Source organism: Thermobia domestica, chromosome 3 (assembly GCF_964235325.1).
Source record: "Thermobia domestica chromosome 3, izTheDome1.hap1.1, whole genome shotgun sequence".
Taxonomy (NCBI): domain Eukaryota; kingdom Metazoa; phylum Arthropoda; class Insecta; order Zygentoma; family Lepismatidae; genus Thermobia; species Thermobia domestica.
Window position 1 is genome coordinate 146,700,744 of NC_137456.1, and position 18,500 is coordinate 146,719,243.

The 18,500-nt window shown below is 31.4% G+C and overlaps 1 protein-coding gene across 1 annotated transcript in view; it reads right to left on the bottom strand.

Moving 5' to 3' along the window:
- Window positions 1–18,289, bottom strand: part of LOC145681987 (uncharacterized) — a 189,048-nt gene extending 170,759 nt beyond the window's left edge. Inside the window, exons 1-2 of the mRNA XM_081753588.1 lie at window positions 18,277–18,289; window positions 17,222–17,275 (exon numbers count right to left, since the gene is read on the bottom strand). Coding sequence (XP_081609714.1) covers window positions 17,222–17,275; window positions 18,277–18,289 — 67 coding nt within the window. The remainder of the gene's footprint in view (window positions 1–17,221; window positions 17,276–18,276) is intronic.
- Between the last annotated feature and the right edge of the window lie 211 nt (window positions 18,290–18,500).

Consider the following 18,500-nt stretch of genomic DNA (forward strand, 5'->3'; position numbering starts at 1 on the left):
ATAGTGGCCATCGTGGTCAAAGGTCAAAGTACTTAAAACCTAATAACTCGAAAATGGATCCACATATTGAGGTGCTGTTTCCACATTTAGTTATTGGTTAGCAACTACTAAAAGTTTCAAAAATAGTGGCCATCGAGGTCAAAGGTCAAAGTACTTAAAACCTAATAACTCGAAAATGGAGCCAAATGTTGAGATGCTGTTTCGACATTTAGTAATCGGTTAGCAACTACTACAAGTTCCAAAATAATGACCATCGGGTTCAAAGGTCAAAGTACTTAAAACCTAATAACTCGAAAATGGATCCACATATTGAGATGTTGTTTCCATATTTAGTAATTGGTTAGCAACTACTACAAGTACCAAAAATAACGACCATCGAGGTCAAAGGTCAAAATACTTAAAACCAAATAACTCGAAAATGAATTCACATATTGAGGTGCTGTTTCCAAATCTAGTAATAGGTCATCAACTACTACAAGTTCCAAAAATAATGGTCATCCAGCTCAAAGGTCAAAGTACTTAAAACCTAATGACTCGAAAATGAATTCACATATTGAGGTGCTGTTTCCAAATCTAGTAATAGGTCATCAACTATTACATGTTCCAAAAGTACTAACTATCGAGATCAAAGGTCAAATATTTAAGCCTGTGTGATCTATTCAGTTTTGTACCAAGCAGAGAGAAATGAAGAATGAATAAATATGATTGGTTTACTTCGAGAAAGAAAGCAAAGATATGCCATATTAACTATTTAAACAAACGAAAGGATAAATTTGAATGACCTATTCAATTTTGTACCAACGATAAATGCCATTTTATCTAGCTCAAAATTTTATATCATTTTTGTACTACTCAAATAAACAAAAAAAAAACGAAAAAATTCGTTTAACTAACTCATACTTTTATACCATTTTGTACTACTCCAATAAACGAAGGAATACCAGAAAAAAAGAAGTGAAGATTAGGTGGATTATTTTCTGTTCTACCAACTGGAAAAGAGAAGAAGAGCTACTTTAACTAGCTCATTATGCACTGTTTAAACAAACGAAAATTGACCATTATATAACTTTTGAGCTACTGAAATGTTCTATTTTTGTATCAATCTGAAAAAAACGAAGAAGTATCATTTTAACAAGTTCATAATTTCAATGTTCTACTTTTTATACCAACGAGAAAAAAATGAACTAGCTGAATATACGAAAGAATAAATTTAAGTGACCTATTCAATTTTGTACTACTCAAATTAACAAAAAAACGAAAACATTATTTTAACTAACTCAGACTTTTGTACCATTTTGTACTACTTCAATAAACGAAGGAATACCAGAAAAATAGAAGTGAAGATTAGGTGGATTATTTTCTTTTGTATCAACTGGAAAAGAGAAGAAGAGCTACTTTTACTAGCTCATTATGTACTGTTTAAACAAACGAAAATTGACCGTTATGTAACTTTTGAACTACTGAAATGTTCTAGTTTTGTATCAATCAGAAAAAAAAGAAGAAGGATCATTTTAACAAGTTCATAATTTCTGTAACGAAAGAATAATTTCGATGTTCTACTTTTTATACCAACGAGGAAAAAATGAACTAGCTGAATATACGAAAGAATAAATTTAAGTGACCTATTCAATTTTGTACTACTCAAATAAACAATGGAGTATTTAGTTTTATACCACCGAGAAAAACAAAGAAATTGTACCATTTTGGAGTATTCAAATAAACAATGGACTTATAATTTGTGTCAACTCTAAAATGGGTCATTTTATACCATTCTGTATGATTTCAACAAACAAAAGGAAAAAGCAAAAAAGGATCATTTTAAACTAGTCGAATAAAGGAAGGCATAAATATGAGTGAGACCAGAGAAAAAACAACGAAGAAATCCTAGTTTAACTAATTGAGAATTTCTGTACCTTTTTGTACTATTTAAACAAACGATGGAATAAATTTGAGTGACCAGAAAAATCGAAGATGGTCCAATTTAGCTAACTCAGAATTTATATACCTTTGTACTAGCCCAATGAACGAAAGAACAAATTTGGGTGTTCTTCCTTTTTATACCAAACAAAGAAGAACCATTTTAACTTGCTCAAACACAATTTTAACCAGCGCAGAATTTCTGTAACGCAAAAATTGATTTGGATGGAGTAACAAGAAAGAAAGAAAAGATATGCCATATTAACTATTTAAATAAACGAAGGAATATACCAATGAGAAATGCCATCTCCAGGCCATGTTTTACTATGTTAAACAAAACGAAGGGTTAAATTTGAAAAAGCGAACATGGATCATTTTACTCAAATTTGGATGGAGTATTTAGCTTTGTATGAACCAGAAAAAAAGCGAAGAAGGTCCATTTTAACTAGTTCAATATTTCTGTACAATTTTGTACTACCCAAATAAGCGAAATTATATTTTTGTGCCAATCAGAAGAAAATCAAAGAAGGGTCATTTTAACTAGCCAAACGGAAAAACAAGGAAAGAATTAACACTTTGTACTAACCAAGTAAACGAAGGTATAAATTTGTACTAACCAGAAAAGGAGAAGAATGATCAACATTCTATACTTTTTGTGCCATTTATTGGGGTGTTCTATTTCCTTTTGTACCAACGAGAACCATTTTTAACTGGCTTAGAATTTTATACCTTTTTGTAAAATTTGTACCAAACCGAAGAAAAGAAAGGAAATACCATTTTAAATATCTCAGCATGTTATAACTTTTGTGTTTTTGGTCTACCCAATTTCTTAACCATTTTGTACTATTTAAACAGTGACCTATTCACTTTTGTAACAAGCAGAAAAAGGCTTAAGCAAATAAGGTCAATTTATACCTTTTTGTGCTATTAAAATTGAGTGACCTATTCAGTTTTATACCAAGTAGAAAAAATTGAAGAATGAATAAATTTTGTTTGCAATTAAAAAAGCGGAGAAGGTCTATTTTATGTACTTTCTGTACCAACCATAGAAAAACAAAGAAAGACCATATTCTGCTACTCAAACAGAGAAGGCCCATTATAACAAGCTCGGTATTTTTATAACATTTTGTATTACCCTAATAAATTTGGGTGGTCTATTTCATTTGCGGAACAATCAGAAGAAAAGCTCAGAATGTTATACTTTTGTGATGCTACATTTTGTATTATTTTTGTGTCATCCAGAGAACAATTTAAATTGCCTCTCCCGTCACTAAGTAAGGGTCATAAAATATTTGAACGTGAGATTTAACAAACCAGAGTTGCGTCATAATTGTGTAGAACAGACTCCATAGCAATTTGCGTAACATCATGCATGGCCATTTTTGATCACAGCAGAAGAAGAGATCATATCAAAGTAAGAAAAGTTTTCAAAGTTCCATGTTGCTGAAGATATTTAAGCAACGTTACGAATGCGTTACCTAACATTTGTACTGTTAGTCTCCTTCCTCGTCTAAGTCAAAAAGACAAATATATATTTTTGCATTTATGTATTTTATTATAATGGAATATAAGATTATGGAGTATATTTGGAAAATAATAGGACATACATCATGATGTTATATTGCTTGAAACATATTATTAAAGACGGATAATGCATAGAATGCTTTTATTGTATGTATATAAAATTATTGGTTTGATTTGTTTTTGCTGAAGAGCAGAAAAATGACTAGCATTTAGTTTGTTTATGTTTCACCTAGCGAAAAAGAAATTCAGCGTGAAAACGAGAAACCTATACTGTTAATTCACCCGTCTGACCCTGATTTGCCAGATGAATTACGTGATAAAGTGAGAATTATATATCCAACACAAGAAATAGAAGAAGTGTATTATTTTAAACGCTATAATAGATATAATGATGAAATACTCCCGGAAAGTGATGATGACAGTATTTCAAATATTACCTGTTTTGGAGTGGAAGCTAATGAGTGCGAGTGTACTAGTGAAAGTATTAGTGATACAGGTGTTATACAATTATTTAGTGAGTACACACCAAATTCAGTATTATTATGTGAAGCATGTTCTAACCATAATGAAAATGAAAAAGATCAGAACTGTTTGCTGCAGTATGATTACGAATTATTACAAAAGGAGTGGACGATCTTAATTAAACGTGAAATGAGAGAGAAAATCTATAAACTTTATTTAAAGAAGCATTTTAAAGGTTGTAATATTAAGAACACTTATACTTTGGAGAAAAAATTTAGTCTGGTATATGAATACATTACAGAGTGTGATTATTATATCAACAAAATAGTAGAAATGTTTTTAGAGAAAGATAAACAATTATTTAATTCTGTAAATGAACACTGAGACACTGTAGCATATGCATTTGATTGTGTAAGAATAGAAGAACATATTAGGGCTAAAATTACAAAAGGTTACAGAGAATTGAACTGATAAATGGATCAATTTGTAGGATTGTAATATTACAAACATTGGACTCTGGCAACTGATTTGTCAGGGAGAGGCAATTTAAATTGCTCTGGATGACACAAAAATAATACAAAATGTAACACCACAAAAGTATAACATTCTGAGCATTTCTTCTAAATGTTACGCAAATGAAATAGACCACCCAAATTTATTAGAGTAATACAAAATGTTATAAAAATACCGAGCTTGTTATAATGGGCCTTCTTTGTTTGAGTAGCAGAATATGGTCTTTCTTTGTTTTTCTATGGTTGGTACAGAAAGTACATAAAATAGACCTCCTCCGCTTTTTTAATTGCAAACAAAATTTATTCTTTCTTCAATTTTTTCCACTTGGTATAAAACTGAATAGGTCACTCAATTTTAATAGCACAAAAAGGTATAAATTGACCCTATTTGCTTAAGCCTTTTTCTGCTTGTTACAAAAGTGAATAGGTCACTGTTTAAATAGTACAAAATGGTTAAGAAATTGGGTAGACCAAAAACACAAAAAGTTATAACATGCTGAGATATTTAAAATGGTATTTCCTTTCTTTTCTTCGGTTTGGTACAAATTTTACAAAAAGGTATAAAATTCTAAGCCAGTTAAAAATGGTTCTCGTTGGTACAAAAGGAAATAGAACACCCCAATAAATGGCACAAAAAGTATAGAATGTTGATCATTCTTCTCCTTTTCTGGTTAGTACAAATTTATACCTTCGTTTACTTGATTAGTACAAAGTGTTGATTCTTTCCTTTTTTTCTGCTTGGCTAGTTAAAGTGACCCTTCTTTGATTTTCTTCTGATTGGTACAAAAATATAATTTCGCTTATTTGGGTAGTACAAAAATGTACAGAAATATTGAACTAGTTAAAATGGACCTTCTTCGCTTTTTTTCTGGTTCATACAAAGCTAAATACTCCATCCAAATTTGAGTAAAATGATCCATGTTCGCTTTCTCAAAATTAACCCATCGTTTTGTTTAACATAGTAAAACATGGCCTGGAGATGGCATTTCTCATTGGTATATTCCTTCGTTTATTTAAATAGTTAATATGGCATATCTTTTCTTTCTTTCTTGTTACTCCATCCAAATCAATTTTTGCGTTACAGAAATTCTGCGCTGGTTAAAATTGTGTTTGAGCAAGTTAAAATGGTTCTTCTTTGTTTGGTATAAAAAGGAAGAACACCCAAATTTGTTCTTTCGTTCATTGGGCTAGTACAAAGGTATATAAATTCTGAGTTAGCTAAATTGGACCATCTTCGATTTTTCTGGTCACTCAAATTTATTCCATCGTTTGTTTAAATAGTACAAAAAGGTACAGAAATTCTCAATTAGTTAAACTAGGCCTTCTTCGTTGTTTTTTCTCTGGTCTCACTCATATTTATGCCTTCCTTTATTCGACTAGTTTAAAATGATCCTTTTTGCTTTTTCCTTTTGTTTGTTGAAATCATACAGAATGGTATAAAATGACCCTTTTTAGAGTTGACACAAATTATAAGTCCATTGTTTATTTGAATACTCCAAAATGGTACAATTTCTTTGTTTTTCTCGGTGGTATAAAACTATATTCTCCATTGTTAATTTGGGTAGTACAAAATGGAAAGGTCACTTAAGTTTATTCTTTCGTATATTCAGCAAGTTCATTTTTTCTCGTTGGTATAAAAAGTAGAACATTGAAATTATGAACTTGTTAAAATGATCTTTCTTCGTTTTTTTTTTCTGATTGATACAAAAATAGAACATTTCAGTAGTTCAAAAGTTACATAATGGTCAATTTTCGTTTGTTTAAACAGTGCATAATGAGCTAGTTAAAGTGGCTCTTCCTCTCTTTTCCAGTTGGTAGAACAGAAAATAATCCACCTAATCTTCACTTCTTTTTTTCTGGTATTCCTTCGTTTATTGGAGTAGTACAAAATGGTATAAAAGTATGAGTTAGTTAAACTATTTTTTTCGGTTTTTTGTTTATTTGAGTAGTACAAAAATTATATAAAATTTTGAGCTAGATAAAATGGCATTTCTCGTTGGTACAAAATTGAATAGGTCATTCAAATTTATCCTTTCGTTTGTTTAAATAGTTAATATGGCATATCTTTGCTTTCTTTCTCGAAGTAAACCAATCATATTTATTCATTCTTCATTTCTCTCTGCTTGGTACAAAACTGAATAGATCACACAGGCTTAAATATTTGACCTTTGACCTCGATAGTCAGTACTTTTGGAACATGTAATAGTTGATGACCTACTACTAGATTTGGAAACAGCACCTCAATATGTGAATTCATTTTCGAGTCATTAGGTTTTAAGTGTTTTGACCTTTGAGCTGGATGAAGATTATTTTTGGAACTTATAGTAGTTGATGACCTATTACTAGATTTGGAAACAGCACCTCAATATGTGAATTCATTTTCGAGCTATTAGGTTTTAAGTGTTTTGACCTTTGACCTCGATGGTCGTTATTTTTGGTACTTGTAGTAGTTGCTAACCAATTACTAAATATGGAAACAACATCTCAATATGTGATTCCGTTTTCGAGTTATTAGGTTTTAAGTGTTTTGAACTTTGACCCAGATGGTCATTATTTTGGAACTTGTAGTAGTTGCTAACAAATTACTAAATATGGAGACAACATCTCAACATTTGGCTCCATTTTCGAGTTATTAGGTTTTAGGTACTTTGACTTTTGACCTCGATGGCCACTGTTTTTGAAACTTGTAGTAGTTGATGACCAATTACTATATGTGGAAACAGCACCTTAATATGTTGATCCATTTTCGAGTTATTAGGTTTTTAGTACTTTGACCTTTGACCTCGATGATCATTATTTTGGAACTTGTAGCATTTGATGACCAATCACTAAATGTGGAAACGGCACCTCAGTATGTGGATCCATTTTCGAGTTACTAGGTTTTAAATATTTTGACCTTTGACCTTGATAATCATTATTTTGAAACTTGTAGTAGTTGGTGGCCAATTACTAAATGTGGAAACAGCATCTCAACATTTTGCTCCATTTTCGAGTTATTAGGTTTTAAGTATGTTGACCTTTGACCTCGATGGTCATTATTTTGGAACTTGTAGTAGTTGATGACCAATTACTAAATGTGGAAAGAGCACCTCAATATGTGAATCCATTTTCGAGTTATTAGGTTTTAAGTACTGTGACCTTTGACGTCGATGATCATTATTTTGGAACTTGTAGTATTTGATGACCAATTACTAATTTTGGAAACACCATCTCAATATGTGGATCCGTTTCCGAGTTATTAGGTTTTAAGTACTTTGACCTTTGACCTCGACGGTCATTATTTTTGGAACATGTAGTTGCTGGTGACCAATTACTAAATGTGGAAACACCATCTCGATATATTGTTTTGTTTTTTGAGTTTTACCTTTTTTCACGATGGTCAGTAGTTTGGGGACATGATTGTGTCATTTCTGCTATGTTAAATTAAGGGTTGGTAACGAAATCAGTGCTACGTTGAAATAGGGGTGGAGACGGTGTTCATAAATTTCTGCTATGTTAAAATGTTCAAATAGGGATTGAAAAAGTAATCATAAAACGGAATGAATAAACCCCTAAAAGTGCTCATAAAAAGGAAACGAATCTTATGTGTTACCTGCTCTGCTATGTAATTTCAATTAGGGGTGGAAAAAATGGTCATCAAAGAGAATGAATGAATACACCCTCTAAAATGACTATCTTTATCATTGTCTGCTATTTCTGTTATGTTAAAATAAGGGTTGGAATGAGTACACCCCTGCTATATTACATAGTCTTATGTCATTTCTGTTATGTCAAAATAGGGGTTGAAAAATATGCTCATAAAAGAGAACGAGTTCACCCCTAAAATAGAGGTCATAAAAGGGAACGAGTTCACCCTGCTATGTTACGTAGTCGTATGTATTATCTGCTATGTTCCATTAGGGGTGGAACGAATCTTATGTATTCTCTGCTATGTTAAAATAAGGGTTGGAAAATAAGCCATACTCTTTTATTAGCTCTTCTATGTGTTCGTAGTCTTATGTCATTTCTGCTATGTTAAAATAGGGGTTGGAAAATATGCTCATAAAAGAGAACGAGTACACCCTTGTTATGTTATGTGTTATCTGCTCTGCTGTGTGTTTGTAATTTCTGCTATGTTAAAATAGGGGTTGAAAAAGTGATCATAATAGAGAACGAATACACCCTTGTTATGTTACGTACTCTTATGTGTTATCTGTTCTGCTGTGTGTTACGTAGTCTTATGTGTTATCTGCTCTTCTATGTGTTCGTAATTAACATAGGGGTTGGAAAATATGCTCATAAAAGGGAACGAGTTCACCCCCAAAAATGTGCTCGTAAAAGAGAACGAGTACACCCCCTAAAAAGTGCTCATAAAAGGGAATAAATTCACCCCTAAAATGGAGGTCGTAGAAGACCGTGGGCTCACGGTGTACTATGCCCAATTTCTCAGGGGCTCCTGAGTTGTTCTCATCTGTTCTCATATGTTCCAGGTTGGCCCATATCGATCCATTTTCTACTACTTTTGTCCACCACAAAGTCCACACGGCGCGAGCTGGGATCGAACCAGATACCCCAAGCAACGGAGGTGAACGCTGTACCACTGAGCCACCGCAGCTTCTATCTACAATCAAAATATAGGCATAATTAGAATAATTGCAAAACCTAAGGATTTCTGCTCAAGTACAACCCTGAAAACTATGTACATCGATTCAAATTTCCATTTAATCTATCATATCTATCTATCTATCTATCTATCTATCTATCTATCTATCTATCTATATATATATATATATATATATATATATATATATATATATATATATATATATATATATATATATATATATATATATTATTTGGTGACAATCAGTTTATCGGAAAAAACATTATTATTATTATTACTATTATTATTATTATTATTATTATGAAAATTAGTAATTGTGAAAGATAATAACTTCGATTAAAGCTGCTATGATTACAGAATTTAGCTTGCAGTACCATCCTGAATTCAGTGTGCTATTTTGATATCTGTGAGGAAGCTAAATTATTTCGATGCTTACATTCATGGAACCGAGCTGTTAACAAAAGAAGAGACACTTGTTTTCCCTGGCAGTCGTAAAAATGTGTATTTTGGCTCTTCCCCCTCCAGCCCAAACGAAACCGTTGTTTCGGAAGCGGCGCAACTGGATTTTCTTTTATGTCAGCGGGAGGGCGATAGCAGGTAGCAAGCAAGACGGCCCAAAAAGTTGGACACTGTTGAACTTCTTGCAAGATGGAAAAAATGTTTTATGACCCTATCAAGACTATGTGTACACGGGGAAATATGGTAGGGTTTCAAGATTTTTTTTATGACAGCTACAAGATCTTGTACAAGATCTTTTATGGTGTACACGACCCTTTAGAAGAAGGAGCTACTACATGTGTTTGTCTAAATAATTAATTGGGGGGTAATCTTTGTGTAAGCACTCCTTGAACTCGCTGAAAGAACACCCTGTCCCTGACTCATACCTCTATATTACTGGAAACCCTGAAGACAACTTAGAAGACGGTATCCTTTTGGTAATATATCTGGTTCCACAAGAAGGAAAGAATAAAAGCAGATGTCAATATGATTTATTGGGGGGTAGTTTTTGGCTCCTCATTTTGTACCCCCCGGTAATGCATGGATAGATTCAACCGTGGGCAGGACACCGGCAATAACAATTGCAACGAAGAGAAGGAGAAAAAGGAGTACTCATATAGACATCATTGTTTTTTCAGTTGCTTAGAACTGTTGGTTACCTTTGTAGAACACGTCTCTTTTTCTTGGTTATCTTTTCAACAGCTTATAACCTGAATAGTTAGTATTTTGGCGCCAAATCAACGTCTTATTGATACACAATGCTTAGCAGAAGAAAACAAGGGAGACAGACGCAACTGTGAATTGATATTTGTATGCTATCTATGTTATGATAGTAATGAAGAAGAATTCCTACGTTTTTTGCATTTTCAATATGCATTTTATGACCCAAATGTCGATGTAAAGAAAATGAAGTTTTCATTTCCTGGATTATTTTGATTTGATTCTACGATTTGTTATTAGTTATTGGAAACATACTCAGTCAAAGTATTCTTTTGAAAGGAATATACACTGTAATATACTCTTGTGTGATTTTTAGTGATTTTTTTGAATGGTCAATTTTTCACTCCTGCAGTGTTTATAGTGAACTTGCGTATTTCATCATGAAAATGACTTGGGATTTATGTATGAATAGGATTTGCGCACTATATGATATGTATTTATGTATATTTGAAGAATGGACTTGATTCCACATTTTCATGTGGGTCCACGTACCTCTACTTTCATGCAAGAAGAAAGAGGATATTTTTCTCTTTTATCGCATATTTTAGTTAGGGATTTAGGAATGTGTTTGGTGATAGCCTTTTATGTTGATTTCTTTAAGGTTTTAATAGCCTGTGCAGAGGGCTATAGCTGTGCTAATACCTCGATCTTTGTGGAAATAAATTCTTTACAATTCCTTTTTACTAAAATCTGAAATCAACATTATTTTGTGTTGTTTTATCTGTTCTTTCTATGGGTAGCTAGATTAATTTTTCTTCTACCTCGTAATAATTATTTTGATTATAGAGTTAAAATTTTATTGGTATTGGAGATTGTATTTACTATATATAGATGTATACGTATGGATTACGGTTTAGATATTACTTTTGCAAATTTTTCCATGATTTTTCGTCGATTTTTATTCATTCCATTATTTTATTAATTTTTTTTCACTACTCTCATATCTTACGTGTTTTAGGCAGTCATTGTCTGTATCCCCTAATTTTCGTGATGTTACTATAATAAACCTGTCTACCCCGCTTTTATGATCTACTTGTACTGAATGAACTTTCCAGTTATGTGATGTGGAAAAACATTGAACCTGTGATTTCCAGACCTACATCTTGTGCTTAGTGATGCTGTGTTTACAACATCGACGTTGCTGTGTTTACGTCATTTGGCCTTGACTGTTCTATCAATTGTATTAGTGTTGTGAACATTTATGCTGTACTCATCGTTTCTCATCACATGATTTCTTTCCAGACTATATAAGCTGCTGTGACTCTTGTCATGAAGATTAAATAGAACTACAAAGATGTTATTTTTTTTTTAGAAAAATGAAAATGCGAATATTTTGACTAGGAAATGTTTACATTCGCGACTTTGATTTCAGGAGGTATATGAAGAAATGTGTACTTGGACACATAATGAAACATTTTATTTCGAACTTTGGGACATTTTATTTTAAAATTCAATACAGTGAAAAGCATAATCGTTCATTTAATGTTGAATCACTTTTCGATTTGTTTTTCTAACCTCATTTGCTTTTCCTACTAGGACTTCTGTCTGTCATTTCTTTCCTACACTTGTAATTTCTTAATCAATAAAAACAACAAGTTGCTTCCCCGTCCGCATTCCTATCACCACCTCACTTTTGGTTAATCTATGAGTATGCACTTTTAGTCGAGACAGAAGAAATAGTCAACGACCCAGGATACTAACCCGGAAGGGAAATCGAACAAAAACCTTTGAGATACTTTTGGCAAGAGGTAGTCTAGATCTATGAGAGACAAGTTAACATGTAGGAGCACGAACCACGATTCTGAATTTACGAGAAGTTCTCCTTGCTCTAACTTAGAGACCACCTTGCCTTAGCTAACAATGTAGCTATCAGTTGCGATGGATAATCCGTTAAAGAGCAATTTAGAATTTGATTAGGTTTACTGTATTCGCAACGTTAGTTTTTCTGCCCGGGTTTGGCAAACCCTTAACTCTCAACTACTCAGACGACCAACTGACGGACATCTACCCACTGGGAGAATCATCGAGAAGGCAACACAATGTAAGTGCAAGTAAGTGCAAGTAGATTAACCAGTCCTAAAAGTTACTTCCTTCTAACCCTTATCAAACCCTTCGACATCACAATCTGTCCCTATTGTATATGTTTAATTTTATTTATATGCAATCCAGATCAGAGCCTGTACTTTACGCTCTACGAAATTCAATGTTTACTAAATCCTGGACGCAAATTGTCCGCTCTGACACACCAATTACACTACCTATTAGCACGTTATCTGAGCTTTCAGACTGAGAAGGGGCGACTGCACAGTATCAATTTAGAAGATAATTTTTTTTGGATCAAAGTACTTAAATACCTATAAATATTAAAATATATATTATATTTTTGAGTTCTTTGAATAGTATTGAAGCGCATTACGTATAACTAGAATAATATTGATAAACGGAACTACAAAACAGGAAAAAAGCTACAACACTGCTGATGACGAATAGTGTACTCGAATAAAGCATTTCCACATTTTTAGCTTTGGAGTAGAATTCTAAATACAAATATGATAACATGTAACAAGATATCTATTTGAAATTCACATTTAACGTTTAATTCAACCCTTCGCTGTATGAATCAAGTTTTTTTAAACATACTTTACATATGGGCATAATATATGATTTTTTTATATTTGTCTGGAATAAACAAAAGTAACAATAATGGAAGTACTATTGTCATTTAAAGAAGAAATGTATGGGATATTATTTGCTGGTCAGTGATAGAAATTTTCCGTTTAAGCGAACTAAATTTTAGTGAGGAAAATAATATTAGTAGCGTATTAACTTTAAATGTTCGAGGTAATACGAATAATATTTCGAAGTAGTACGAATACTTAAGATTTCAAATATCTTCAAATACAAATTTCAGATCTATTAGTGATTTCAAGAAGGAATTTGTTTTAATTAATAATATGAAATTATTAGACAATACGTAAGAACATAGAACTTTGGTGACTCTTAAGTCAAAACACTAATTAAGAATTGACACGCTTACAATATGCTTCATAGGGTTAAACTTCCAATATAGCCACGAAGTTTCATATTAATAACAACACGAATTTTCTGAGTATTTCCGTTAAAGCTAAAATTTCTTTCTAATATGTAATGCACTCATAATTCTTTGGAAATTTTCAGACGAAAAGCATAAACACGGAACGAGAATTGCTTTCTGTTTTTCTTTATCAGTTAAAAAAAACATGTAACGCAATGAAGTATCATAATTCGAATAACTCAGTACATGATAGATGTGGGAGATTACACAACTTATAATTCAAAGCAATATTAAATTGAGCAAGATTTCATATTAACATTCGGATGGAAAAAGAGGGCAACCCCGATAAAAGCACCAATGCTCGTAATTTGTTCTTAAATACATTCATGTTCTTGTCGCAACTGACTATCTTTGTTTGTTTTCAATTCTATATTTGTTGTCTTGCCTTCTTGTTCCATACTACTCATACTATTCATAAACACATTACAGAACGAGATAAAAGATGAAATGTAAAATATTGACGATAATGGCGCAATTTGCTCAATAAATGTCGCCAAGTAATATTCATTACTTTCTATTCCAAAACATGATTGCCTAAGTCTCAGAAATGTGTTCATACAATACGATGTTATTTTTTGACATCGCTATGTGAGATACAGTGTCCTGTTTATATTAATAAAACAAAATCCAATATCTTCTGTGAATTAATGAATAAGTGCATTTTCTTCATCAGGTTTACTTCTAAAACGTAGATGATAATTATACTGTTCCCGGCCACTATTATTTTTTATTAGGTAGAAAATAAAGTAAATTACTAAACAGTGTTTGTCCAGAACAGTATTGGTGTGATCTTTACTGTTTTAGAAAAGGGCTCTAAACGTAAACACATTAACTTTGGACCTAATTTCTTAACACAAATATTAATTCATAAACATTGGATCCTATTTGTTCATATGTTATTTCTGAAAAAAATTCCTTGTCTCGAAAAAGCAATAATGTAGTATCCTTGAGAGATTATCATTATTATTATTACGAGAAATTATTATTGTTATTCTTTTAATGTAAAACAATTACTAAATTAGATCAAAAGACAAATAAATTCTTCAATCTGGTGGAAAAAATTCGCTGTTAATTTTAAATTAGATTTGTCTTTCACTAAATTCTAAGAATTATTAACATAATTTTCTGCAACCTTATATTTATTTAAAAATAAGATGAAAAGGCAAAATAAATCTACTTCTAAATATGATAATCGAGTTAAAAGAAAAGCGTTAGATAATACAGAGTTCCAATATCTCACCACACATAATGAAGTAACAATTTAGATTCGTGACACTACTAATCGCTTTGTCCTTTCTTTATGCATATTAACATGCGTATTAAATGTGTTAAATATAACAACAACTTTACAGCGGAAATATAAAAATTCTCGTAGAAATCATGCGGTTTCAATTTACATTTGTAAACATTAAAGTTGAAACTAGAACACAAACATACTTATACTATTAACAAAGTAGATAGTCTCTTCCCCGTCAATTAACTTTAAACAAAAATGAGGTATTGATTTAGCCAACATAAAGTATCTACATATGAAAGTACACGTGTATTGCTTTTATTAAGTTCATGGGAAAATTAATAGTGTATGACATTATATTGAATGGCAACAAAGTCAATGGATGGTTATGTTATATCCCCTAACTGAGGAACTCGGTAGCTCAGTACTAGAGCCTTCAAGGTCTGGTATATTGGGTCACAGGTTCTATCCCAGCACCTAACAAGTGTACTTGGTAACTAAAGAACAAGAAACGCTCATGAAGTATCATCCTTCGAATAATCCAATACATGGTAGTTGCGAGTGATTCAACAACTTATTATTCAAAGCAATCCTATATTGCGCAAAATTTTGTATTAACATTCGGATGGAAAAGAGGGCAACACCGATAAAAGCACTAAAGCTCGTAATTTTTTCTTAAATACAATCATGTTCTTGTCGCAACTGAATATGCATGTTGGTTTTGAATTCTATATTCCTTGTATTTCCTTCTTGTTTCATATTACTCACACTATTAATAAAGATATAAAAAAGATTAAAGATGAAATGCAAAATACTGATGATTATAGCGTAATTTGCTCCATAAATATCGCACAAATAATATTCGTGTCTTTCTATTAAAAGATGATTGCCTAGGTCTCACAAATGTGTTCATACAATGAGTTGTGTTTTCAAGATGTATATCTTAAATAACAATTTTCACGTTGAGTAATTCTCTTATCTTATACTGTATGATATGCAATGTCCTGTTTCTATCCATACAACAAAATCTGATACGTTCTGTGAATTAATGAATAAGTGCATCTTCTTGATGAGGTTTACTTCAAAGACAGTGATGATAATTATACTGTTCCCGTGCACTATTAGATTTACGAGATAGAAAGTAAAGTAATTTACTGAACCTTTTTCTCCAGAACAGTACTGTTATGATCGTAAATATTTTGGCAGAGGTTACTAAACATGCACACATTAACACTGCATTAATCTCTTAACGCAAATATTAATTCATAAATATTGAATCCGTTTTGTTCTTATCTCATACCTGAAAAACACCTTTATCTCAAGACAGTAATAAAGTACAATCCTTGAGTCATTATCATTATTATTTTACTAGAAATTATTATAGCTATTGTTTTAATGTAAATAAGTATACTAAATTACAACAAAAAAGAAGTAAAACAGAGAGCTCTAAACATGAAAATATAAACTCGGCAATTAATTTTTTAACACAAATATTAACTCAAAAACGTTGTAACCTTTTGTTTCTATTTCATATCCAAAAAATTTCTCTATCTCGAAAAAGGAATAATGTATTATCCTTGAGAGTTATTATTACTTGCTAGAATTTATCTATTGCCATTCTTTTAATGTAAACAAATTTACTAAATTAAAAAAAGGGAAGTAAAATATTCAATCTGGTGAAAGATTCTCAGTTAACTTTAAATTATAGATATTTTTCAGTAAACCTAACAATTATTAAGATAATGCTTTGCAACCGTATATTTACGTCAAATATTTACTTAAAATAAAAGAAAATCACATAGTGAATCAACATCTAAATTTCACAATCGAGTTTAAACAAAACCATTAGATATACCGAGTTCCAGAATCATACTCACATAGTGAAGTAACATTTAGACTCGTGAAACTACTCGTCGCGTTGTTCTTTCTGTATGTATATTAACATGCATGTTGTATCTGTGACAATTAACAATTTTACAATTAAAATATAGAAATTCTCGTAGAAAACATGATTCTAATTTTCATTTGTAAACATTAAAGATGAATCAGGAAACCTACATGCTGATAATATGCAAAAAATGGATGGTGTCTTTTCCCTTGATAAACTTTAAACAAAAATGAGACGTTAATTTAGCTAACTTGAAAGTACACGTTATTCCTTCTATTCTTCTAAGTTAAAAAATTAATGATAAATGATAATATATTGAATGGCCACAAAGTCAACGGATGATAATGTGTTACATTCCCTAAGTGATGGCCTCTGTAGCTCAGTATTACAGCGTTTACGTCTGGTATTTTGGGTAACGGGTTCGACCCCAACCTCCCTAAGTGTATTTTGTGATGGACACACACCGTGCCCATGGGTTTTCACAGGGTTCAACCGTTTCCCCCTGTTTCTTCATTCCATAATTTCATTCATTTGTCATCATCACCGTCTCTTTTAGACTTTAGGACATAACGTGGGACGTAGAACTCAAAAATTTCATTTCATTTTCTTTTCTTTTTAACTGATAACAAAAATAATTTTGATATTAAAAATAAAGGATTTGTTCCTAACCAAAATGAAATATAAAATCAAATGCAGATCTCCTTTCGTAACTGGGGAAACTAGTATTCCTATAAATTCAAGGCAAAAGAATAAAATTTCTAATACGTACTTGTCTGAGGAGGAGCTGGTTGAGTTACTGTTGTAGGTATTTCTGGTTCTGTAGCTGAAATTAGAGGTATACTTTATAAAAATACAAATATTAGAATAACAATCTCATATTAATGGAGAGATAATTAATTATGAAGCACGAAAAATGAAATATGTTGATAAAACAATCTGATTGTAGTAGTTATTCAAAACAAACATAGCATTTGAATTTGTTTGTTTGTCTTTATCCATGAATGCTATCTTTCACACGATTTGTCTTTTATGATAATTCGTTCAATTTGAAGATAATTTATTTGGATCAAAATACTTAAATACATATATATGTATTAAAACAAAGTTTATATTTGAGTCGTTTGAATAATACTTAAGCTCATTTCGTATTACTAGAGGAATATCTATGAACGGAAATATGAAATAGCAAAAAAAAAAAAAAAACTACTACTCTGGTTATGGCCAATACGCTACTCGAATAAAGTATTTCCAAATTTTTAGCTTTGGAGTAAAATACAAGTGTGATAACATGATATATCTATCTTAGTATCTATGTGAAATTCAGGTATAACATTTCATTCATACTTTTGCTGTATGAGTCCAGTTTGATTTTTTGAGGAAAAAATCAATTTTCGTATGTGTATAACATGAATTTGTTATATTTGTCTGCGATAAAGAAAAGTAACAAGAATGGTTGTACTATTGTTATAAAAAGAAGAAATATATGTGATTTCATTTTGTTAGTCTGTGAAGGAAATTTTCTGCTTAAGCGAAATAGTCTAGTGTAGAAAAAATATTACTTACGAAGTAAATATAAAAGTACGAATAAAATTTGGAAGTAGCAGGTATACTTAAAATTTTAAAGACTTTCAATTAAAATTATGAGTTCTAGTGATTTCAAGATGGTTTTTGATCTAGGTAAAAATATGAAACTATTAGAGAATACGTCAGAACATAGAAATTGCTGATGCTTAAGTCATAATATAAAATTTAGAATTGACACGTCTATAATATGCTTCATTGAGTTAATCTTCAAATATGACCATGAATATTCCTTTTAATTACAATATGAATTCATTGTCTATTTCCGGTAAATGTTGCAATTCTAATTCAATATTTAATTCATTCATAAGTCATTGCAAACTTTCAGAAGGATAGAACAAAAAAAACGAAAAGACAATTATATTGGATTTTCCATTATAATTTTTTTTTTTAAAAAAAAACATGTAATGCTGTTGAAGTATCATCCTCCTAATATTTCGGTACATGGTAGATGTCGGAGATTCTAT